We start from the raw sequence: 22,810 nt of genomic DNA, 5'->3' as shown, positions 1-22,810 counted from the left end.
GACTTTTTGATAATAGCCATTCGGACTGGTGTGAGGTGCTACCTCATTGTAGTTTTGTTATGAATTTTTCTAAAAATTAGCGATGTTGAGCATATTTTCATGTGCCTGTTGACCAAGGGTCTGCAAGCTACAGCCCAGGCCAAATCCAGCATGCTCCGTTTTTGTAAATAATGTCCATTATTTATGAAATAAATAACTATTCTGCCCATTTTTTTGATTGGATTTTTTGTTGTTGTCGTTGAGTTGTATGAGCTGATTGTATATTTTGGAATTAACACGTTGTCAGTTGCATCATTTGCAAATATTCTCTCCCATTCTGTAGGTTGTCTTTTCATTCTATTGATGGTTTCCTTTGTTGTGCAAAAGATTGGGTCCCATTTGTTTATTTTTGTTTTTATTTCTTTTGCCTTGAGAGACTGATCTAAGAAAATACTGCTATGATTTATGTCCAAGGATGTTTTTCCTATGTTCTCTTCACAACCCCTGTTTGTGGTAATTACACAGAAGCAGATCTCTACCCTTTTAATGCAGGGAGGGCTCACTGAACTGTGTGCACGCCTCTAGAACAGTGGTTCTTCTCCTTGGCCTCACATGCCCTGAGGAGCATTTTTTTAAAAACAGACCAGTGGAACCAATCTCTGGGGGTGGGCCCACATTGGCATCTGTTAAAGCTCCAAGGTAGAGAACCACTGCTCTAGGGAAAAAAGAGAGGGAGAGAGAAAGAAAGAAAGGAAGAAAAGACTGAATGGTTCTAACACTCATGACGTCACATGATGTACCTCAGTGGCTGTCAACTCTCACTTCACTGGAATCACTGGAGAGTTAAAGAAAAAACCCAGTCTTCTTCCTCCTTCTCCATTCTCCATTCAGGCCTAAAGCCACTAGCTGACCACACTGTGGTTGGGAGTGGCTGTGGGGTGTGAGCTGGGGTGGGAGAACTGTGGTGGGCCAGAGTAGGGTGAGGAGGACACCTCTGCAGACTTAGGGACAACTGGATTTGGGAGTTAGAGCCTTAGCAAGGTGTCCACACAGGAGAAGGCATGCAGTGGAGTTGGGAGATTGGTTACGTATTGGAGGTTAATTAAATGAGTGAAAATATTAAGGCTAGTGGAAGCCAGGTTTCTTACAATTGGAGGAGGGAGTTATAATTGCAAAAAGGGAAAAAAACTAGGCTCATCTCTGTGGTGGTAAGATTGGAATTGGATGTATCAATGTGGGGAAAAAATATATTTATATATATAAAAATTTGGACAGATGTGTCTGTGTGTGTATGTCTGTACACACATACATACACACGTATACACATAAACATATATATGCATGCATATAGTCCCTAGCTTTGTCCACTGAGAGGGCCTGGGAGCAGTAATGCCCCAGTAACAATGAGCATACTTATCACTCAGATCTTGGCTTCTAAATACCATTTTCCACTGAAAGGAACCAAGATTCTTTAGAGAAATGTCTGCTTCCATGACTAGGGGTTGGGAAAGTACACGATGAGCCTGAAACACTTTGTTGTGAAAGTCTTCAGAGAATGATGGGGACCTGTCAAAGGAGGCAGAAGCCAGCTTGAATGGGCTCCCATTGCCACATCAGGGACAATCTGAACATCCAAGTTAATAATGATGGTAAAAGATTACAACCATGGAAGAAACCAGGAAACCGCAAGTTGATATTGATATTGATTTTAAAATGAGTTAATGGAAAGTGATGAGGAATAGGCCATTTACACAGTTTCTAAATACCTGCCTACATATGCTTATTAATTACAAAAGGAGGAAAAATCGTTGACTGTAGTGAAGCCTGGCAAGTACTCCTTTGATCAAGTGATCAAAGTGAACAACATCAGTTTGGGACATATCAAAATCATGCGCCACTGATAGGATGTAATGAGAAAAGCACATCTCTTCTGTGATATTCCTGCCAGAGGTGCGTGACCTGAATTTAATCATGAAAATATATCAGACAAACCAAATCTAGATATATTCTACAAAATCTTCATGTGTCAAGGTCATGGGAGTTAAGGAAAGCTGATGCTTATTCTAAACTAAAAGAGAATTGATGACTAGATCCAATGCTTGATCCTGATCTGGATCCTTTTGCTATGAAGGACATTGTCAGAACAGAGTCTTTTTTTTTAAATACATCTTGATTGGAGTATAATTGCTTCACAATACTGTGTTAGTTTCTGTTGTACAACAAAGTGAATCAGCCATATGTATACATATATCCCCATATCCACTCCCTCTTGAGCCTCCCTCTCACCCTCCCTCTCCCACCCCTCTAGGTCGTTGCAAAGCACTGAGTTGATCTCCCTGTGCTATGTCGCTGCTTCCCACTAGCTATCTATTTTACACTTGGTAGTGTGTATATATCGATGCTATTCTCACTTTGCTCCAGCTTCCCCCTCCCCACCATGTCCCCAACTCTATTCTCTATGTCTATGTCTTTATTCCTGCCCTGCCACTAGGCTCATCAGTACCTTTTTTTTTTTTTTTTTAGATTCCATATATATGTGTTAGCATACAGTATTTGTTTTTCTCTTTCTGACTTACTTCACTCTGTATGACAGACTCTAGGTCCATCCACCTCCCTACATATAACTCAATTTCGTTTCTTTTTATGGCTGAGTAATAGTCCATTGTATATACGTGCCACATCTTCTTTATCCATTCATCTGTCGGTGGACACTAAGGTTGCTTCCATGTCGGGCTATTGTAAACAGTGCTGCAATGAACATTGTGGTACACGCCTCTTTTTGAATTATGGTTTTCTCAGGGTATATACCCAGTAGTGGGATTGTTGGATCATATGGTAGTTCTATTTTTAGTTTTTTAAGGAACCTCCATACTGTTCTCCATAGTGGCTGTATCAATTTACATTCCCACCAACAGTGCAAAAGGGTTCCCTTTTCTCCACACCCTCTCCAGCATTTATTGTTTCTAGATTTTTTGATAATGGCCATTCTGACTGGTGTAAGGTGATACCTCATTGTAATTTTGATTTGCATTTCTCTAATAATTCATGATGTTGAGCATCTTTTCATGTGCCTTTTGGCCATCTGTATGTCTTCTTTGGTGAAATGTCTATTTAGGTCTTCAGCCCATTTTTTAACTGGGTTGTTCGTTTTTTTGATATTGAGCTCCATGAGCTGTTTGTATATTTTGGAGATTAATCCTTTGTCTGTTGTTTCATTTGCAAATATTTTCTCCCATTCTGAGGGTTGTCTTTTTGTCTCATTTATGGTTTCCTTTGCTGTGCAAAAGATTTTAAGTTTCAATAGGTCCCATTTGTTTATTTTTGTTTTTATTTTCATTACTCTAGGAGGTGGGGCAAAAAAGATCTTGCTGTGGTTTATGTCAAAGAGTCTTTTTCCTATGTTTCACTCTAAGAGTTTTACAGTTTCTGATCTTACATTTAGGTCTTTCATCCATTTGGAGTTTATTTTTGTGTATGGTGTTAGGGAGTGTTCTAATTTCATTCTTTTACATGTAGCTGTCCAGTTTTCCCAGCACCACTTACTGAAGAGGCTGTCTTTTTTCCATTGTATGTTCTTGCCTCCTTTGTCATAAATTAGGTGACTATATATGTGTGGGTTTATCTCTGGGCTTTCTATCCTGTACCATTGATCTATATTTCTGTTTTTGTGCCAGTACCATACTGTCTTGATTATTGTAGCTTTGTAGTATAGTTTGAAGTCAGGGAGCCTGATTCCTCCAGCTCTGTTTTTCTTTTTCAAGATTGCTTTAGCACTGTAACACTGCACATGTGTTACTTTTACATCACCACCATCCAAAGGGCAGACATCATTCAAGACTCACAATAGCCAAAATAGCCAAAGTAAGTGAGTCTTGAATGATGTCTGCCCTTTGGATGGTGGCAATATAAAAGTGACACGTGTGCAGTGTTACAGTTTCACCACATGAATATCCCAAGTTTGATGGTTGTATTGTATAAGGGAAGTGTGCTAGCACTGCTTTTCAAGTCTGAATGTGCATTCCAATCTCCTGGGGATCTTTTTAAAACGCAGATTCTGATTCAGTGGGTCTCGGTGGGGCCTGAGATTCTGTCAGTCTAACCAGCTCCCAGGCGACACCCATGCTGCTGGCCCAGTGACCACACTCAAAGTAGCAAGGGCCTAGGAAACCTATGGAGAACATTCAGTCTTTGCCTCTTAAACATCCACCTTCCCCCTTCCTTTGGTTCCAGACTCTGGTTTTCCTTTGTGGATCATTCCCTGCCTGCTTTCTGTGCACCTGTTTTGGGTCAGCTTGTCCTCAAGGCTCAGGCATGAAGCATGTGACCTGGGCCTGCTCCATCCCATACCGAGCCACTGTGAAAGGTTCCAGGTTGGTTCTGAGACTCAGCCAGGGCCAGTGAGATGCAACTGTAAGAGTCCTGGCTGAGCTGACACAGTGTCTATAAACCTCTTCATCTTCTGGAGCCTTCCTTGGCTTCCAAGCCTCACAGTGGCTCAGACTTGCCTTCTGCCCACTAACTCCTAAAGGCCTCGAAGGCCTTTCTGACCCCCCATGACTCCACCACATAGTAGCCCTGTGTGACCTTACTTAGCAAACAATTACTCTGTGCCTCTCTTTCTTCATCTATAAAACAGGATACTGTCCACCACAAGGGGTTGTTTTAACAGAAATTAATGATGTGATCCACATAAATAAAGTGTTTTGCCCTGAACTTGGTGTGGAGCAATTGCTCAGTAAATATTTAATTGTTGAGTTTGGCTTTTGGAGCCCATTACCTCACACAAAAAGAAGGGATGGCACCTTGCTGGTATGTTTTAGGTCCTTTTCTGTACTGAGAATGGCTCAACAGAGTTTGAGGACCCTGGAAGATGAAGCCAAATATTCCACTAACTATTATGTTGTTGTTTCCGCATAGCCTAACTACTCGATTCATACCTAATTTGCTCCTGTCTTGTATTAGTTGCCTATGCAAATACATATCAAAAGGAAATAAATTAGCAACATTGTAGGTGTCCCCAAGTATGGTTTTCACATTCCCAGTAATCGCAAGCTCTGGCCGGGGCTCAGAAATATCTTTCGACTGTCTTTATTCTACTGCCATCCTGTGGCCAGCCTGTGCCACTGCAGCACTGTGGACAGGATGTAGCTGAGCTTTGTGTTCTCACGGTCCTCCTTGTGCCTGGGAAGGAGCTCCTTGGGAGGGAGTGCAGCGGAAGGGCCTTCTCGAGTCCCCCACCGGCGGGCAGGAGTCTGGGCATGAATCACCAGTCCTGACTTGACTTCTGTTTGATGAACTTTAAGGACATATAGTACAGGACCATGAAGCCACCACTGATGCCTATGACAAAGAGGTAGATGGCGTAGAGCGGGTATGAGCCCAGGCCCATGGCGTTGAGGATCTGGGGACAGAGACATCAGTGAGCTCATTAAGAACATGCTCAGACGGCTGCCATCTCTTTAGCGTCCAAGGCCTTGGCTCCTTACCGTGTCTCCCGGGATAGGGATGGTGATGTTGCCAGCTGCCAGGTGATATGTGTGCCCACCAAACTGGATCTGCATCAGCCCTTCAAAACACCATCGGAGGAAGGACACCTTGGAAATCCACGCGGGCACTGGAGGCGGTGAGAGTCACATTACTCACACAGTCTAATCATCTGCTCCCTGGGAAGTGAGCCTGGAGAGTGGCCATGGTGGCTCTGACCCAAGGACAGCAAGTCCCCTGAGGGAGCAAGGAGGGGTGGGGGTGAGAACAAAAGGGTGAACGGGCAGAGGGGAAGCTCGGGACATGGACTGGGGCAGAGGGACCTAGTGGCTGCAGGATCACCGCACGTTTGACCCATAATAACCCCCGAGAGTAATTTCATCAGGTGTCCAGCATGTGCTCAGCTTCACATAGCTTACGGACTGGAGAGACTCAGCAGCCCCAAACCAGAGATTACTGAGTCTGTACCCTGACCCTGCGGAGGCATCATGGTTCAGGGAGGAGGAGGAAGGAACGAACCCTGACCGCACAGTACAGGAAAGGCCTGTGGATGATAGGGAGTGGAGTTCCTATAGAGAAGGGATGCACAGGCTCCATCGTGTGAGCATGGAGTGTCTTGGGGGCTTCAGAAGAGCTGGGTGAGGCAGCAGGAAATGAGCAGCCCCAGGAGCACTCGAGGAAAGCAGTGGCTGGATTAGCACCTTAGGAAGCTCACGCTGCATGGGTGAGGGTTGAGAGGGACATGGAGGAACCAGGGTCACAGATACCGGACTATCACAGTGGCCCAAGATCGGCTGATAGGGGCCAGGGTGGGGGGATAAGGCAAGAGGACATTTCAGAAAGACATGGGAGGCAGAATTGACTTGACTCACTGGTGACATGGAGGGTGAGGGAGAGTCAAGGGTGGCCCCTGGGTGTTGGCCGGGCTGTATGAGAAGGTGCCATCTGCACCACGTCCCACTCCCCCTGCGTAGAGCCACTCCCTTGGCATCTGCTCCCAGAAGGGCCAGCTTTGAGTTGGACCTAAGGGATGAGCTCTCATCTCCAGGGGAAAGCAGGCTGATCCAGCCACAGAAGGCCTCAAAAAGCTTGACCAGGTGAGGGGAGCAGGCCTCACCTGTCCACAGGTTGTCCAAGCTTATCATGAAGCCCCCAGTGAGGTAGAAGGAGTTGTAGAGAGCGTTGCCGAAGAAGGAGGACATGTGGAAGGTGGGTAACAGGGCGGCGGTGGCCAGGGCCATGGTTCTGCAGCAGAAGACCACCAGCCACACCAGCAGGAAGTGCAGCAGGAAGGGCTCGGGGCCCGGGCGCAGGTTGGCCAGCCAGTAGATAGGCATCCCATATATGATGATATAGACACAGTGCTCGGGAAGCTCCCCTAGGATCTGCGAAGGACAGCCCTTGCGAGGATGTGGAGCCAATGCCTTCATCTGCTACTGTTCTTTAAATGTTCAAAAGCAGCAGCCCCCGGTGACACCAACCTTCCCTCCTGGTGGTTTGATTGGGGTTGCAGCACGGAGGGCTGGTGGGCGTGGGTGTGTGGGACTCTCAAGCATGAGCTCACTGCTGGCTTCCCCCTGCAGATGTCATGTGCTCCCTCTGGGGCAGTTCAGAGCTCCTAAGACCTGGTTTCAAGTCCCCACCCTGCCTGCCCAGACCTGGTAGCTGTGTGGCCTTGAGACAGCCACATAACCTCTCTAAGCCTCCGCTTCCTTGAAATGAGGACAGTCACACCTGCTTGACCCGCTTCCCAGGGACATGGTGAGACTGGAGAGGTGAAGTATGCTAGGTGTTTCCCACCTCTTCTTTGTTAGGTTTCTGATGACCAGAAAAACGTCATTCCTGGTCCATGGTCCTGGCCTTGTGGTAAATGTTTAAACAATATCAAGTCTCTGAAACTCCCCTAAGCTACGTGGCATTTGTAACCACAGATGATGCACGGCCCCACAGTTCAGCAAAACGCTTCCCTGTAACTTCTGTACAATGTGGAGCAGCTGTTTCTGCTCCTCCTCCCACCCAGGGTGGCCACTCTCTCTCAGGCCTGACCAGTCACCTTGGCAAAGAAATATGGCTCCGCAGCGTACAGCCCATCTTCTAGTTCATAGTAAAGCAACGCCCTCTCCGAGTGACCTAGAAAGGGGAGAAAAGGAGAATGAAAAAGCGAAATTAATTTACAGTGTCTCTGTTTCTGAGTCTCTCTTAGTACAATTAAAAACAGTTTTATTGCCTCAATGTCATGTATTTTTTTTAAAAACAGACAATTTTAGATCCTAATTTAGATGTTTGTAATTTTGTGAGTTCTGCATTGCTGTCAGTGTAACTCCTGCTAGGACAGGAATGCCTCAGACTCCTTGGTAATTTGTTCTCATTTGCATACTAATACTAATGTTCGAACCTGAAAAACAACCATCATCTTTTATTTCACAGTCACGGTGAAATTATTCAGCAAACCCATCTTCTCCAGGAGCTCAGAGGAGCTCAGGCCGGCCCTGGACCAGCTCATAGCATGGCCGACGCTGCTGCATGTGTGGGTCACGGAGAGCAGGCCACACTCACATTTGGCGATGACATCCAGCATCACGTTGAAAGGGACGAGAGCTCCGATCATGAACAAGAGGGCCACCGTGTCCATGAAGGAGAGCTTGACGGCTCCATGGCCATAGTAGAGGAACCCGATGATCAGGGACATCAAGCAGGCCTCTGCCCCGTGGATGAGGAGGGCTGGCAGGTCTCGGAAGTCGTTGGAAATCTGACGACTTAAAAAACAGAATAAAGATGTGCCAAGGGGACAATAGGCACCAGCACTGTGACCCTGGCAATGTCCTTGAATCTCTGTAAGGCTCATTTTTCTCCTCTGTACCATGGGGAGGGCAGTGCCCACCTCACAGTTACTGTGAGGTATCAAATGAGAAAATCGATGAACGCATCTGTCTCACAGTAGGTACCCAGTCAAGGATTGTGACTTTTATCACCAATGTATCGCCTTGCGATTTTATTTAAAGAAGTTATCCTGAGGAAATAACCAATCAAGAGCGTAAAGGTGTATGTACAAGCATGTTTGTCATAGAGTTACTTGTAATAGCAAATGACTGAAGGTGATCTGACCATCAATATGGACTTAATGGGTAAATGAATTATGGCTAGATTTGGAAACCCTGAGGAAGACCTAACCAGATGAGAGGCAGAGGTGCTATTCTAAGTGGGGGGGGGGGGGGGGGGAAGAGGGTTATGGAACAACACATATGATCCCATTTATGTATTAAAATGGTTATGTGCGTGGAAACATCTTAGACTCACACCAAACACTCAGGTCTGGTTTTCTCTAAGGGCCGGTGTATCAGGGAACCTTCCCTTTCCACTTGAGGGTCTCCTGTATCGACTGAATTTTTCATAGTGATTCTGGGTGATTTCTATGAGCATCTGGCTATCAAGGAAATTTTGATTTTGTTTAAAGAATCAAAGTAAGAGGAGTGCTCTGTAGCACATGGAGGGCTGGTGCTGGTTTTTTTCAAATGATTCTGCCTCTTCAAATTCAAATTCCTCCTTCAAATTCACTTTAGATCCAAAGGGCTTAATATGATACGACAAAGACTTTTGGGGAGTGTGGGTGTGTGTGTGATGAAATGGCAGACAATTACCGGATCAGCGTGTCAAACTGCTGTAGGGGGCCAGGCAGCTTAGTGGGAGTCTGTAAGGGGTTGGTGTTCCTCGGGGAAGCCGGGCTGTCAGGAGACAGAGAGTGTCATGGGGGCTTGGGGGCGGCCACCTTTTGCAGGGCGCTCTCCACGCAGGGCCACCTGGCTGCCTTACCTCAGCACGTAAGTGCCCACACCCTGCTCCCTTGACTCCACTGTCCACAGAAAGTCATCGAAGCCACGTATTCTTTCTTGAAACAAGGCTGCAAGGGACTGAGCCTTCTCCCTGGTGGCCACTTCCTGCTCTTTGCTCCGCCTGTCGATGCTGGTCAAGTCCACTGTAAGCAAAGGGCGACCCGGGCCCCGCAGGTGCTCACAGCCCATGATGCTGCTCAGCCCCCGGGGCCCCCGGGACATGCTCCCCACCCTCTGAGAGTGGACCATGAAGTGACGGTCAGAGCAGAGAGAGGCCGAGAGATGCCCAGGGCTGTCCCCAATGTCTACAGAGAGCCTTCCTCGGGAGAAGGGCCAGTGAACGCTAGCACTGGTCCCACCAAGCAGGCTTATTATGGGGACATCCCCAGGACAGAGAAGGAGGCTTTGGGCTTTTGGAACCCAAGGTCACAGCACAGTTATGCCCTGGCTCCAACTCCAGCCGTCCAAGAAGCTTGTGATGAGGACTCAGCCTCCCGGGTGTGCCTACCACGGGGAGAAGGCGGGCCGGCCACGGGGAGGCTGAGCAGTCTGGCTCCCGGCAGCTCTAGTTCTCAATGTGAATTAGTCACTTTGGCTTCCCAAGCAGCCTGCCCAAAAGGGAAGAATGTTTTGGCTGGAGGGTGCCAGGGTCTGGCCAAATATTAAGTATAATTCTCACTGCCCCGGGAGAAGGGAGCCAGCACGACCAGCTGGAGAACAAGGCTGGGCCACACCACCTCCATGTCACCCTGCTGGCAGCACCTGGTAGCCCCAGACCACAGCCCTCCTCTCCCGGGGCCCCTGAAAGGCCAGAAGGGCACACCCGCCAGTCACAGCCAGGGCCTTCCTAGGCCTCTCCTCCCTCCATCCCTCCCTTGGGCAGGGGGTTCCTCTTAACCTCTCTGCTTCTTCCCTCCTCCCATTTTCATGACACATCTCAAGGCAGGATAACGTCTCGGAGAGGCCTTGTAAACCATGAAAGTTCTCTTCAGTGTGCGGGGCCCTAGCTTCAGACGCCAGATTCTCTGCCAGACCGTGCGGCCCGGATCTGTGAGGGCCATCTGCCCCAGGGTTTGTGGGCAAGAGCTCCCCCCGCCACCAAAAAATGATAATAATATAAAATTAAGAAAAAGAAAAAAAATTTTTTTCAGATCTGGCCACCTGACTTCTGGCAACTTCTCTCTAGGGTTACAGCATATTGTTCCCAATGGCCAGGCTGGCAGGTGCCCTCTACCCCCTTATCTGGGGAGGACCGGCCAGAGGATGACACACTGGCAGGGAGCCAAGCTGGCACGTGGGCACAGGGAGGGAGGGTGACCTCTAGGTGAGCTCACACAGTGGCAGTGAGTGCAGAGGGCAAGGGCTGGTGGGCCAGAGAGAGTGGCCTGTCCTCCTAGGGGAGGGTTGGAGGGTAGATACCGGGAGGAAGGCGTGGGCAGCAGGGCCTGGAGTCTGGGAGGGGCTGGGCTGGGAGGTGCGAGGCCCAGTTCTGCCACCTGACTATAAGGACTCCAGTTTTCTCATCTATAAGGACAAAGATGACCGTGGCCTGGCAGGGCTGTGAGGGTCAAAGGGACACCCTCTGGTGCTTGGCACCTGTGGGCACAGTGTCTGCCCTCAAGGAGCTGGTCCTTGTCATCATGTTTACTGGGGAGGCCCTTGCTACGCCAGGCCATCCTGGGAGGAAGGCTGAGCTCCAGGTGACCTATGTTTGGGACAAGCCACAGCTGCTGCTTCCCCAGCCCTGGTACAACCACGCAGCCTGTCCGGCAGCCATAGCATTCCTCAGCACTCAGGATCCAGGCACCTGCTTTCAGGGTGGGCATCTGGAAAGGCAACTGTCCCCACAAGAATTGAGGGCCATATGCTGAGGCCTCAGGACCCCAAGCAGAAAGGCATCTCTGGTGCTGACTGCAATTTTCATATCTAGAGATTCATTGGCCAAGACCACCAAAAAGCCCTGAGCTGGCCTGGGCCCTGGGTCCCCCTCCACCACCCAGAGCCTCTGGGCCCCCTGCCTTTGTGGGGGAACCAGGGCACGGCTTTAAGATTTCCTGGTGGCTTCCGACCTCAAATATCCTGTTTCCCTACAGAATCTGAATAAAGACCACAGTTCCAGAAATTGATCCAAACTCTGTTGGATTATATCTCCTCTGGTTTGGAGCTCTCAGAAGGTTTTTATCTGTCATGCACACAAGGGTGGCTATGTCAGAAGCTGCTTTCTTCAGGCCCCCATTCCTAGCATTTGATGCTTGGCAAACTGAAGCCTGTAATACACCCCATCTGTCCCCCTGTCTCCATCCTCCGTCCTGTTCTCCTGAAGCTTCTGAGAGTTTCTCTCCTGGCGGGGTTCGGGGTGTAGGGGAGCCCTGTTCCTTGCCTCTGGCCTGCTGGCTCACCATAGTAGTCGGCAGGGTTGCTGTAGCGGGGACAGGGGTGGCCGGCTGCCGTGAAATACTGGACCATGTGCTGGGCTGCCCCCAAGTAGATGGTGGTGCCAGACGTCATCAGGAGGACCAAATCAAACAGCCTGAAGATATCGGAGCGAGGCTGGTGGATGGAGATGAGCACCAGCCTGTTGCCTTTGGCCAGCCTGGACAGGGTTTTCACCAGGTTGTGGGCCGTGAAGCTGTCGAGCCCAGCGGTGGGTTCATCCAGGATGAGGATTCCTTCCCAACAAAGAGAAGCCTGGTTAAGGGGCAGGGCTCCGGCTGGACCGGATTAAGCCAGGCGGGCGGTGCAGGCCCCTCCGGCCTCACCTGGGTTCCACAGCAGCTGCACTGCGATGCTGACTCTGCGCCGCTCGCCCCCGGACACGCCCCGCACGTAGGCGTTGCCCATGCGCGTGTTGGCGCATTGCCGCAGACGCAGCTCCGCGATCACGTCGTCCACCTGGGAGGCAGGGGCCTGCGGGTTTAGGAGGGCTGCGCCGGCCTGCTCGCCGCCAGGCCTGTGCTGACCCGCAGTGGAAAGACGCCTGGGTTTACGGCGCCAGCCTTCATTTCCCTGATGCAACGTTTGTTCCCTGATTCTTTCCACACATCCAGAGCAGCTCCCACGTGCCGAGCACGGCACCACTTACTGGGAACGTGGCCATGCCCTGGCTTTCTGCCCGCACGGAGAACCGGAAAACAAGTAAGTGAATATTCATCACACATTTGGGGCTAAGATGGGACTTTAAGGGAAAACGGGGGATGGAGGGGCAGGGCTGAGCACACGGTGGACGTTTTCGGATGGACAGATGGTGAGCTGGGTTGCTCAGACTTGACCTGTGGCTGGACCCTGAGGCAGGGAGTGAGGGACGGGGAGGGGAAGGGTGTTCTGGCTCCTTGGGGGTCACTGGGGTCTGTTAGTTACCCTTTTGTCGCGCTGGGCCTGGGAGAAGTCTCTGGGCAGGCGCAGCTGGGCAACAAAAGCCAGGGTCTCGCGGACGGTCAGGTTGGGGAGCAGCTGATCGTGCTGGCGCACGTGGGCCACGCACTTCCTGACCAGCTGGGGCGTGCTGCGCTGCCCGTTGATCCAGATTTGGCCTGACTTAATCTTGCCGCCGTGGCCTCGCCCGGTGATCACATCCAGCAAAGAGGCTCTCCCACAGCCTGAGAAGCCACCAGAAGTATCCCTGAGAGCGGAGCTTCTGCGGGGGCCAGCCTGGAAGCCACTGCTGCCCGTGCACTCTCCAGCCACCCCAGACCGCTCTGTCCTTGCAGATGTAACCAGCCCTTAGGGAAGGTGGCACAGCTCTCAGACCTGCCTGGGGCAGCCAACTTGAGCATCCTGGGGGGTGCGGGGTGTTCAGGCCCGGTCGGCTGTGGCTGCGTGACAGAAGGCTGGAGTCCTAGTTGCCACATGACTGCCTATGCCTGGAGCGATGCCCCCTCCTCCAAGCAAGGCTGGTGTTAATTGCACTGTGAAGCTTAACTATTTTTGCCTGGCAAACATGCCAGCAACATTTCATCATTCAAACATCATTTGGCTCAGAAGCTGGCATTGTGGGAAGAACTAATTTTGGAGAATTAATAGGGTGTCTTTTAAAAATGCAAAACTGGAACCTATTTTCAGAAAGGGAGAAAAATAGAGAAGTAATAAATGTGGAAATGATTTTAAAACTACAGTACAGTGTACAGATGGGTTCTGAATTTCTCTACACCCTCTGCACTCTTGTTTTTCTCAGTAGTACCTTCCACTCTTAAAAAAAAAAAAAAAGGATCCATGACACGCAAATTAACACCATCCACTTCTGAATGACATAGTGATTGCTATCAATTTGGGGAAGTCAGTGTCAGATTGGATCAGGTTCCATGAGATTCCATGAGACTCTTTCTTTGGCAGCCATTTGAACTGTAAATGCAAATAGGGTTCAGGCTCTGAGAAGGCCTTCTTGCAAAGGTGCTGGGAATAGCTCAGTCCAATTCCCCCAGGTGGGGTTTTGGTTTCCTTATTGCAAACTCCTTTTGGAGGGCCCATCTTTCAAGTAGTTTTAAACCGGGAAAACTTCAATACACAGTGTAGCAGGGCTTCCTTGCCACATGTCCAGGCCTTCCGCAGGCAGCCCCCTGCCCCCAGTGCAATAAACAGAGTTCCAGAGGCCTCCCCAGTGATCCTGCTGCTTACCCACTGGAGGTTCTCAGGGTGGAAGGGGACCTGTACGCTGCCTCCCAGGTGTACCTCATTCAAGGTATCTGAGAACTTAGGTGGCACAAAATAGCCAGCAGAGAAACCAGAGGGGAGATCTCTGGCCCTGCTCCTGGCTCAGCCTTGGACATCATAGGATCCAGGCTCTGGGAGCACAGGGGACTTTGCTAACATTTATAGGGACCTTAGGATTCCCAGTCAGGGAGCAGGACAACTACATTTCCTAAACAAAACCGTGGGAGGTGTGGGCAGCCTTTCCAGGGGAGGTTGCCAAGTGTATTTGGGGAAATCCTCCGCGAACCAGGAGAAAACACCCACAGGCATGCAAGACCCTTATAAAATGGCTGGAATCTCCAAATCAGTAAATTCATTCTTTGGAAAACGCCTTTGGCACTACTGCTCATTCTGTAGAAGAAGCTAAAATGCCTGGGGGGCTGTTTTAATTAATTTCATTTTACTATTATAATTTTGGTGAGCGGAATATAGATCACAGGTGGTATAATTGGTAAACCTTTCTAAGAAATCATCTAAATAATTTCAGCCAAGTAAACCTGCAGCTAAACAACACTGAGCCTAGAGTCGAAAGTTCTGGAGACGCTCATTGTGATTCCTGCTTGGCCTCTCCCGACTTCCCTTTTCTTCAACTGCAAATCAGGGGTGCTAACAGCTGCAGGGCTGTGTGTGGCCAGGATTAACAGTGATGACTCTCAGCTTTGTGGAAGTGCCTAGAAAGGCCCACGTGTCCGCTCGACTCTCAGTTCATGAGAAAAAGCAGGTATAACCAGAAAAGCCACCAGGTGTTACAGACAAAAACAAAATTGGCCTGTGAAGTTTCCACATTTTTCTTGTTTAGATCCGAATTGCAGGGGCAGGACCAGAAGTTGGCGGGACTTGATTTGTGGGAGTTGTTTCAGTTACAAAGTGCTTTTGCACACATCGTTGCATTTGATCTTCGGTTAGACAATAAACAGAACTTCCCCATCAGAAGACTAAAGACTAAAATGTTCAAAAAGTTGAGTAATCTCTACTTCTGGAAAGTATTAATTGAAAGGTATAAAGTGCTCCCCCTAACACTGTGTAAGGGAGAAATGCCTTGATCTGTGTTTAAAAAGAAAGAAAGAAAGAAAGAAAGAAACAGCAAACCCCAAATGGAGTCACTTGTCCTAAGCCCCACACCACCGGACTGAGACTTAATACCTAACTTAATTACAGTTTCAATCTCTCCCGGGAGTGGAATCTTTAACCAGCCCATCTGACATTACCTGGTCAGCACTGATAGACCCCTACTGTCCCCCAAAGGAAGGTGACCTTGCCTAAAACAATCAGCCCTTTGCTAGAATAACTTCCTTGTCCTACCTCCTTCTGTCTATGAAAGTCTTTCATTTTGTACAGCTCTCCAGTGCTACTTTCTGTCTGCCAGATGGGTTGCTGCCCAATTCATGACTCGTTGAATAAAGTCAATAAGATCTTTAAAATTCAATCAGTTGAATTTGTTTCATCATCTGAGAACCAGGAGACCAGAGTTCTAGTTCTTGCTCCACATTAAATGTATGTCCTTAGACATCATTCCTCTTTTCTAAACTTTGGTCTTCTCATATGTCAGATGAAGGGGGAGTGGTATGGGGCAGGAAGATACTCTAGCAATATTGAGAACTAGGTAATTTGAAAACCCTCCTCTAAAGATGCTTCCAGGCTGGTCAGGAGAAAGAAAGGTAGAATACAGTGGAAGGGAATGAACTCTGTTCTCCAAGCCCCCTTCCAGCTCTGGCATTCTACACTTTTAAGTTTGGCCTGCAGAAGTGACTTTTTGAAGCACTCCAAAAATCTGGATCTTTGCAGATGGTTGGAGGTTGAGCTAAGACTTGGGGTATCTGAATTGCAGCAGGGGGTGTGCCTACCCACTGACCAAAACAGGAATCTGATTCAGGGGGAGCAATCAATGACTGCTTCCTGTGGTGGAGGAGTCCCCTGGAAAGAATATTCAATTCCAAAGCTGCATGATGCTCTTGGAAAGGCGTTGCCTTGATATTAATGAAGGACCAAAACTCTGGCTGTAGCTGTAAGAGGCCCACTCATGATTCATAAGGGCAGTGACTGCCTGAGAGCTAGTAAATGGAGGAGCTGAGATTTGAACCCAGCTGTCAGACACAGAACTTGTGCTCTTATCACTCTGCTATATTATTCTACTGGTCAGCAAAGGGTTCTGTGAAGAGCATCTGTTTGTTTGAGGGACCACTCTGCATCCCAGGAGAGAGAGAACCCATTGCCCCGCTCTTTGCCCTTATTGGTACCTGAGCTCCCTATGACGGCCAGCATCTGTCCACTCCTCACTTTGAAGCTCAGATTCTGAATGCCCAGCTCACAAGAGTCCTTGTGAGATGTCCAGGGCATCCTGAAGTGAGACAGCTGCTTAAACCAAGGCACCTGGGAGGCTATGTCCGCCTGTGGGGAGACATGAAAAGGTTCCTCAGAGAGCTTCACTTCTGTCCAGCTCCCTCCAGGAGACATCCTCCTGCTGATACACAACAGGCCTGAGGGGTCCCCCACTCAGGTTCTATCAAACATGGAGGTGGACCCCACCATGCTGAGAACCTGAAGCTGCCATTTCCAAGTCTGAAGAGAAGACTTGGGAAGCATGTGTAATAGCAGAACAGAAATAAATACACAACATGGAGGGACTTCCTTGGTGGCCCAGTGGTTAAGAATCCACCTGCCAATGCAGGGGACATGGGTTCGATCCCTGGTCTGGGAAGATCCCACATGCTGTGGAGCAGCGAAGCCCGTGAGCCACAACTACAGAGCCTGCGTTCTAGAGCCTGCAAGCCACAACTACTGAAGCCCGCATGCCTAGAGCCCATACGCTGCAACAAGAAAAGCCACTGCAATGAGAAGCCCGCGCACCACAACAAAGAGTAGCCCCCGCTCGCCGCAACTAGAGAAAGCCCGCACGCAGCCAGAAAGACCCAATGCAGCCTAAAAAAAAAAAAAAAAAAACACACAACATAAAAAAATTTAAAAAAACACAACGTGGAGCAAAACAATGTTTTTATTTAATAGTAATTTACTAATAACTTACCGAGCATTTACTGTGTGCAAGGCATTGTATTCATCTGCTTATTATATCCATTATCATTCAGTCCTCATTGCAAACCTACTATAACATATGTACTGTTATAAACCCTGTTTACAGATGAGGCTCACAGCAGTGAAGTACCTTGCTCAAGTTCACACAGCTAGTAAGTGGCAGAGCAGAGAAAGGTTATGGTGTGGCTTGTCAGCTTGTTCTAACTCACTTCCCCAGGAAGCCAGACTTGGGCCTCTGAGGTTTACCATCCCAGGTCTCAGCATGTTCTGCCTGGGCCACCTGGTATCTGGCCCTGGGGAGGCGTGGGAAATAGGGGTCTTTGAATCTGACCAGGAGATTCCTGAGAGCCTCTGAAAGGGCAGCAGTCCTTGCACTCTGATATTTTATTAGCTCCAGGGAAGTACATTTTACAAAAAAAAAAAAAAAAAATATATATATATATATATACACACATATATGTATATATATGTATATAAAACTGATGAGATCTGAATAAAGTCTGTAGTTTGGTTAATAGTATTATATCATGGTTAATTTCTTAGTTTTGATCACTGTGCTATGGGTAAGCAAGATGTTAAAATTAGGGGAGGGTGGGCAAAGTGTATATGGGAACTCTGCACTATTTTTGCAACTTTTTCAAAATTCTAAAATTATTTCAAAATATAAAGTTAAAAATGAGTTTTAGAGATTTTTTTCCCAGGGGTTCACATGGTTGGCTTTATGTTTTAACAAAGGTCTCATTCTCTTTTTCATGCCTGTCAACCTCTAGCTCCAATATGTGTAGTTGAGGGAAGTCTCCGTGGTGCTTGCACCCAAAACGTGAGGTATCACTGTGGTCTGGACTCTGTCCTTAGGGGCAGAGGGCCCCCAGATGGGTTCACCCTTCCCTTCCACTTGGGGAATTGTTTGGCCCTCCCTGCCTGCTCCTCCCACCTGCACTCAGGTGTGCCTCTACCTGGTAGCTGAGATCTCGGACCTCCAAGGTATTGGACTGGCCACTGTAGGTGAAGTACAGGCTGTTGTCACTTTCAGAGGAGAACACGCTGTCCTGGAGGCCCTGCCGGGAGACATGACAGGTGAGGGGCTCCTTCAGAAGGAGGAGGACATAGGAGAAAACAGAGAGAGGAGACCCAGAGAGGTGAGAGCAGGAGCTAGCGTGGGTGAGATCCCGAGTGGACAAGAGATGGATTTGCAGGAGGAGCCCAAGGGCTCTGAGAAGACAGGAGCATCCGTGGGGGCAGGGCTCCTCTTCCCTGCAGAGAGAGCTTTGGGGCTTCCCTCCAGCACGGCTTCTGGCCCCAGAGAAGCTCAACCGCAGGCTGCTGGAACCTGAACGCAGGTCTCTCGTGGAAGAGACCCAGACCCTGGACTGGAGAGAGCTTTGTGAGCCTCTGTGCTCAGGGAAGGCCTGAGCTGGGGGCTGGCCTTTAACTTTCTCTTCCCTGCATCTGGCTTAGTATCTCCTGATGCCAAACAGACTTTCCATACCCAGCATGTGAGAGGAAGACAGCTGTCGACAAGCTAGTGCTCAGTACTTGTGAAGACACTACCATTAGAAAAGTTGCATCTTCTCTTGGTAAGGATTTTTCACAACAAAGCTCTTCAAAATGCCGTTGGGAGATTTTAGAGGAAGTCCCTGTCATCACCATCGTTGTCATCTCATCCTCATCACCATCTTGTTGCTGTTTTTGGAGTGCTGCTTTATTTGAATGTACATCAAACAAATCAATGTTTCATGGTATCAGCTGATAACTTCGAATGATATTAACCACCTGCAGATCTGAATTCCTTCTGTTTTATCAATTCAGTCATTTAAATCACTGAGGCCCAAGCAAGGAAGAACCTGCGTCATAAGATTTCTGTTATTTTTTTTTTAACATATGCAATTTTTCTTCCATTGCAGTAGTGCAGGGGAAAGTACGCATTCATTAATAAGTTCCTGTTGATAACAAGTTCCTGTTGATTCCGATCTTCCCTCAGAGCTGCCATTCCCCCACTGATGTGTTCCTTCAATCAGTCAATCAAGCATCCAACAAATACTTATGGGGGCCCACATCATGCTTTAGTCTTGGAGTTTGGGGTGTGACTGTGAAAAGGACAGTCTTTGAGAAGCTTAGATTTCAGTGGATGAGACAGGTGATGAGGATGGAGCAAGACAGGCCAGACGTAGAGGCAGGCTGACCTTGAGCACCCGATCAGGCTATATTTTCACTGTCTCCACAGCTTTATGTGTGCTTTATGTGAAAACAACATGGCTTGTGGCTTCTGTGAAAATAACATCCAGCAGTCTTTGTCAAAGCATCCCTGCGATGTTGGAGGTAAAAGGTCCTTAAAAAGGACATTGAGACCAATGGAAGTGGAGGGAAGTAAATACGGGGGACAGTCTGCTGCAGGCTCACTGTGAGTAACCCCCGGAGTTCTGGGAGAGTGTGGAAACAGCAGACCATAGCTACTTACCTTGTTTAATGTTTAAACTAGTACAGTAAAGATCCTATATTATATAGAAAAACATAGGAAAGATCAACAGCTAAGTCAGCAGAAGGACTGTCTTTGGGGTATAGGAAGGGTTACAAGAGGGAAGGGTCCATGGTGGGTAGGGGGAGTGGATGGGCTTCAAAGCTATTGGTAATTTGTGATGGGAATGGGAGTTCACCATTCTTTCAACTGCTTTGTCTGAAATATTTCAAAATATGTTTTCAAGTTGAGAGCGTGTGTCTGTGAGGAGAAGTCCAGAGTTCCACTCTCACCCCAACCCCCAGCTGCAGGAGCTGGAGGTGGAGGTGGAGGAGGAGAGAGGGTCACACCCTCAGAGATGGAGAATGAAGCTGGTGGGGAGGTCATGGGCAGTTCTGGATTCCGGCGGGTCAGCCCTGCAGCCCTGCCCCTCAGTCACCACCTCCACAACCAGCATTCCCACTGCCTAGTTTTCCTCTTGTATTTGGTTAAACCATCAGAAAGTCTGTCCATTGCTGAGAGACTCATTTGGGCTAACATGCATCCTGCTTGTTTGTTCTTAAAAGGTAAATATCTGCAGGAGGAACATTAGTCAATTGTATAAGGTATGAGTTAGCTCAGAATTTGCTTCTGCAACAAACACCTGGGCCAGAATCTCCCCAGGTTAGATTTGGAGGTGGAGGTGCTGCTAAGAAAGGAGGGCTGGACAATATGTGGCGGTGACCTTAAGCCTAGAGGCTTCCACTCTCCAGGCGGGAGCTTGGAGAAGGTGGAGGGTGCTGGGGCCCTGGGGAAAGAGGTGTCAGGTGGGAAGACAGATAAAAGGAAGGAGAGAGGTGCATGCTCCCTGCTCCTCGGCTTCTCCAACCCCCCTTCACCCTGGGCTAAGTCGGCAGGCGCAGGCCAGCCAGGGGCCCCAGCCACCATCAAGGGCCTGTGCCATCCAGAGCTGCGTAGACCACTCAACTTTCAGAAGAAGAGAATTCGTGGCTAGGCTGGGGACCACCTCTGTTCCATTTTGAAATATTTTCCTTGGCTCCCAGGAAGGATTTGTTAGAGCCTTCCTGAGGTTTTGACAAACTCTCTGTATTTTTCGAATGCTTAAATATCTATTCGGCTGACATCTTAATCAGTATGACTGTCAGAACATCACTTGAATTTCTGACAGGTGACACCCAAAAAAGCAAAAGCAGGTTTATTTGTAGGTAACCAGCTCGGCTGCTGCTGGGCTACATTGTAATTTCTCCTTGTATTAACTTCTGATCAAATTCCTGAGTCAGAAGCAGAGAGGAGAAGGAAACTCAGGGAGCGCAGAACCCGAGTTCCTTGCTCTAAGATGAGCAGCCCGTGCCCTGGAGAAGCAGTGTCATGCTGAGGACTCCACACTGAGGCCTGCGTCCCTCTTGTCCTCCTCAGGCCAGGCTTTTGCCCACACACTGAGGAGCCTGTGGGCCGAGGGCACCTGCCACTCTGCGTACCCATGACCGCAGAATGCCCTGTGCAGGTGGCCACAAGCCCACTCCCAGGGCTGCATGAACTTCGTCCCAGGCCTATCCTCCTGGGCACCCCAGGCCAGAGGGGCATTTGTTTGCGGAGGGTATGGATGGAATGTGGGTGGGCAGGATGGGGCGACCACGTAGGGGTGTGTGTGGTCCTGTGTGGCGTTGGGTGTGGGCAGATAAGGGAGACAGGCTGTGGCTCGGGCTGGAAACCACAAATCCTAGAAGTTTTCAACTTACACCTGGCCTTCCACGTTGTGAAGAAGGAATGTCAAGCTAAGGGGATAAAAACTATTTTATTTAATAGCTTTTAACTTGACTGATAACTTTTAAATATCTCGACATAGGGTACATAGCCCTCAGCCTCTTGTTCCAGGCTCCATAAACGTTAAGGGCAAACTGTCGCTTGGCACCTTGAATAACGGGAGTGGAGAAAAGGCAATTGGAAATGGCAGGGCCTGCACACATTCCTGGATGTCAGATTCGGGCAGTTTTTGCATCCCAAGAGGTGGTGGCTGAATTGTCAGACTTTCTAGAAAGTGTCCCCGAAGCCATGGGGGACTTTGTCTCCTGTTAAGGCTGTGAGCAAGCACTGCAGTCACGGCTCCTAGGAATCCTTTCCCGGCAGCGGTTGGCCCCATGGGGTGGTCCCAGAGCACAGCTGGTCACCTGCTGTGGCTGCAGAGCTGGCTGGGAGCGGTGGGTTCCTGGGCCCTGGCAGAAGTCAGGTCCTAGCCACTCAAGGCCAGTCCAGGTGGCCTGTGGCCCTTCCTGTAGTGTGGAGCCCTCAGCCCTTCATGTCTTTCTGTCTCCACCCCTCAGCCCACTCACAGCCAGAGAAGACAGATGGGACAGTGGCATGAGGTGGGGGTGGGGGGGTGGGCATCTGCTTCCTTTCTGTCTTCCGATTTCACTTCTTGCTTCAAACCCCACCCACATCCTGATTTCAGTCAAAGGCCATTTTTCAGGCAAACATTTCTCATGTAAAATGAGGGCAGAGACCCTGTACCTCTTGGCCCCCTCGTGTCGGGTATTCCTTCCAGCTCTCTGCGGGATCTTACGACCGCCTGCTGTATTTGGAGCATAAATTCTGATGTTCCCACAGAGTCCTCTGCCATCCTGTCTCATCAGTTTGCTGCCACTGAGGCTCTGAGCTTGACAGCCACATGGACAGAGGAGACACTGCAATGTCCCCGGGAGGTGTGAGCGCCTTTCCGTGATGGAGCCTCATTTGGAAAGAAGCCAGATCAGCTCAGGTCGCAAACAAGGACATCATTTCCCTGTAGGAGCACGTCTCAGGACAGGAAGTGACCTCAGAGGCCCCCCACCACCCCCTGGCCCCTGAGTCCGCTCCCCTCAGCCCTCTGATGCCCAGGAAGTGGCGTCCGGCTGTCACATACTCACTCTCCTTGTGGTCCTTCTGGGGAGTTAGGACCGCAAGTTCCTGAGGGAGAGAAAGGTCCAATGCGCCCCCTCCCTCCAGCACTGTGGTGACCGCCCATCACTCACCGAGTCATCCTGGGGAGCAGCCCTGTCCCCCAGCCCTGTCTCCTGTGGGGTCTCCTCAGCCATGGGGCCCAGTGGCGTCTGCGCCCGTCTCTGCAGCTTCCTTTGGACTTCACCACTGCCGGCCAGGGCCAACGTTCTCTGTCTCCCAGAGCCAGGCAACCTCTGGTCTGGCTCCCAGCATTCCTCTCTGGCAAGCCCTCCCGCAAACACGGGCTGTGTGCTCTGCCCGCTGCCGAGATAACACACAGACACACTCCGGCTAAAGGTACATCAGATAATGGCATCCACGGCCAAACCCCAGGCCCGCCACTGGGAAGGCCTGAGGAGCGGCTCCAGGG

At 49.4% G+C, this 22,810-nt stretch overlaps 1 protein-coding gene across 1 annotated transcript; it reads right to left on the bottom strand.

The window, feature by feature from the left end:
• Window positions 1–5,064: 5,064 nt before the first annotated feature.
• On the bottom strand, window positions 5,065–22,535 carry ABCG8 (ATP binding cassette subfamily G member 8). The gene is made up of 13 exons (XM_068564583.1): window positions 22,473–22,535; window positions 17,966–18,067; window positions 16,217–16,367; window positions 12,651–12,889; window positions 12,053–12,185; window positions 11,693–11,962; window positions 9,274–9,436; window positions 9,102–9,185; window positions 8,020–8,219; window positions 7,517–7,593; window positions 6,581–6,848; window positions 5,466–5,593; window positions 5,065–5,380 (listed from the first exon to the last, which is right to left on the bottom strand). The coding sequence occupies exons 1-13, from the start codon at window positions 22,533–22,535 to the stop codon at window positions 5,243–5,245; spliced, it is 2,016 nt and encodes a 671-aa protein (XP_068420684.1). The 3' UTR covers window positions 5,065–5,242.
• Window positions 22,536–22,810: the final 275 nt, after the last annotated feature.

This window comes from Eschrichtius robustus, chromosome 15, assembly GCF_028021215.1.
Source record: "Eschrichtius robustus isolate mEscRob2 chromosome 15, mEscRob2.pri, whole genome shotgun sequence".
Classification (NCBI taxonomy): Eukaryota; Metazoa; Chordata; class Mammalia; order Artiodactyla; family Eschrichtiidae; genus Eschrichtius; species Eschrichtius robustus.
This window is presented reverse-complemented; position numbering and strand designations above follow the sequence as displayed.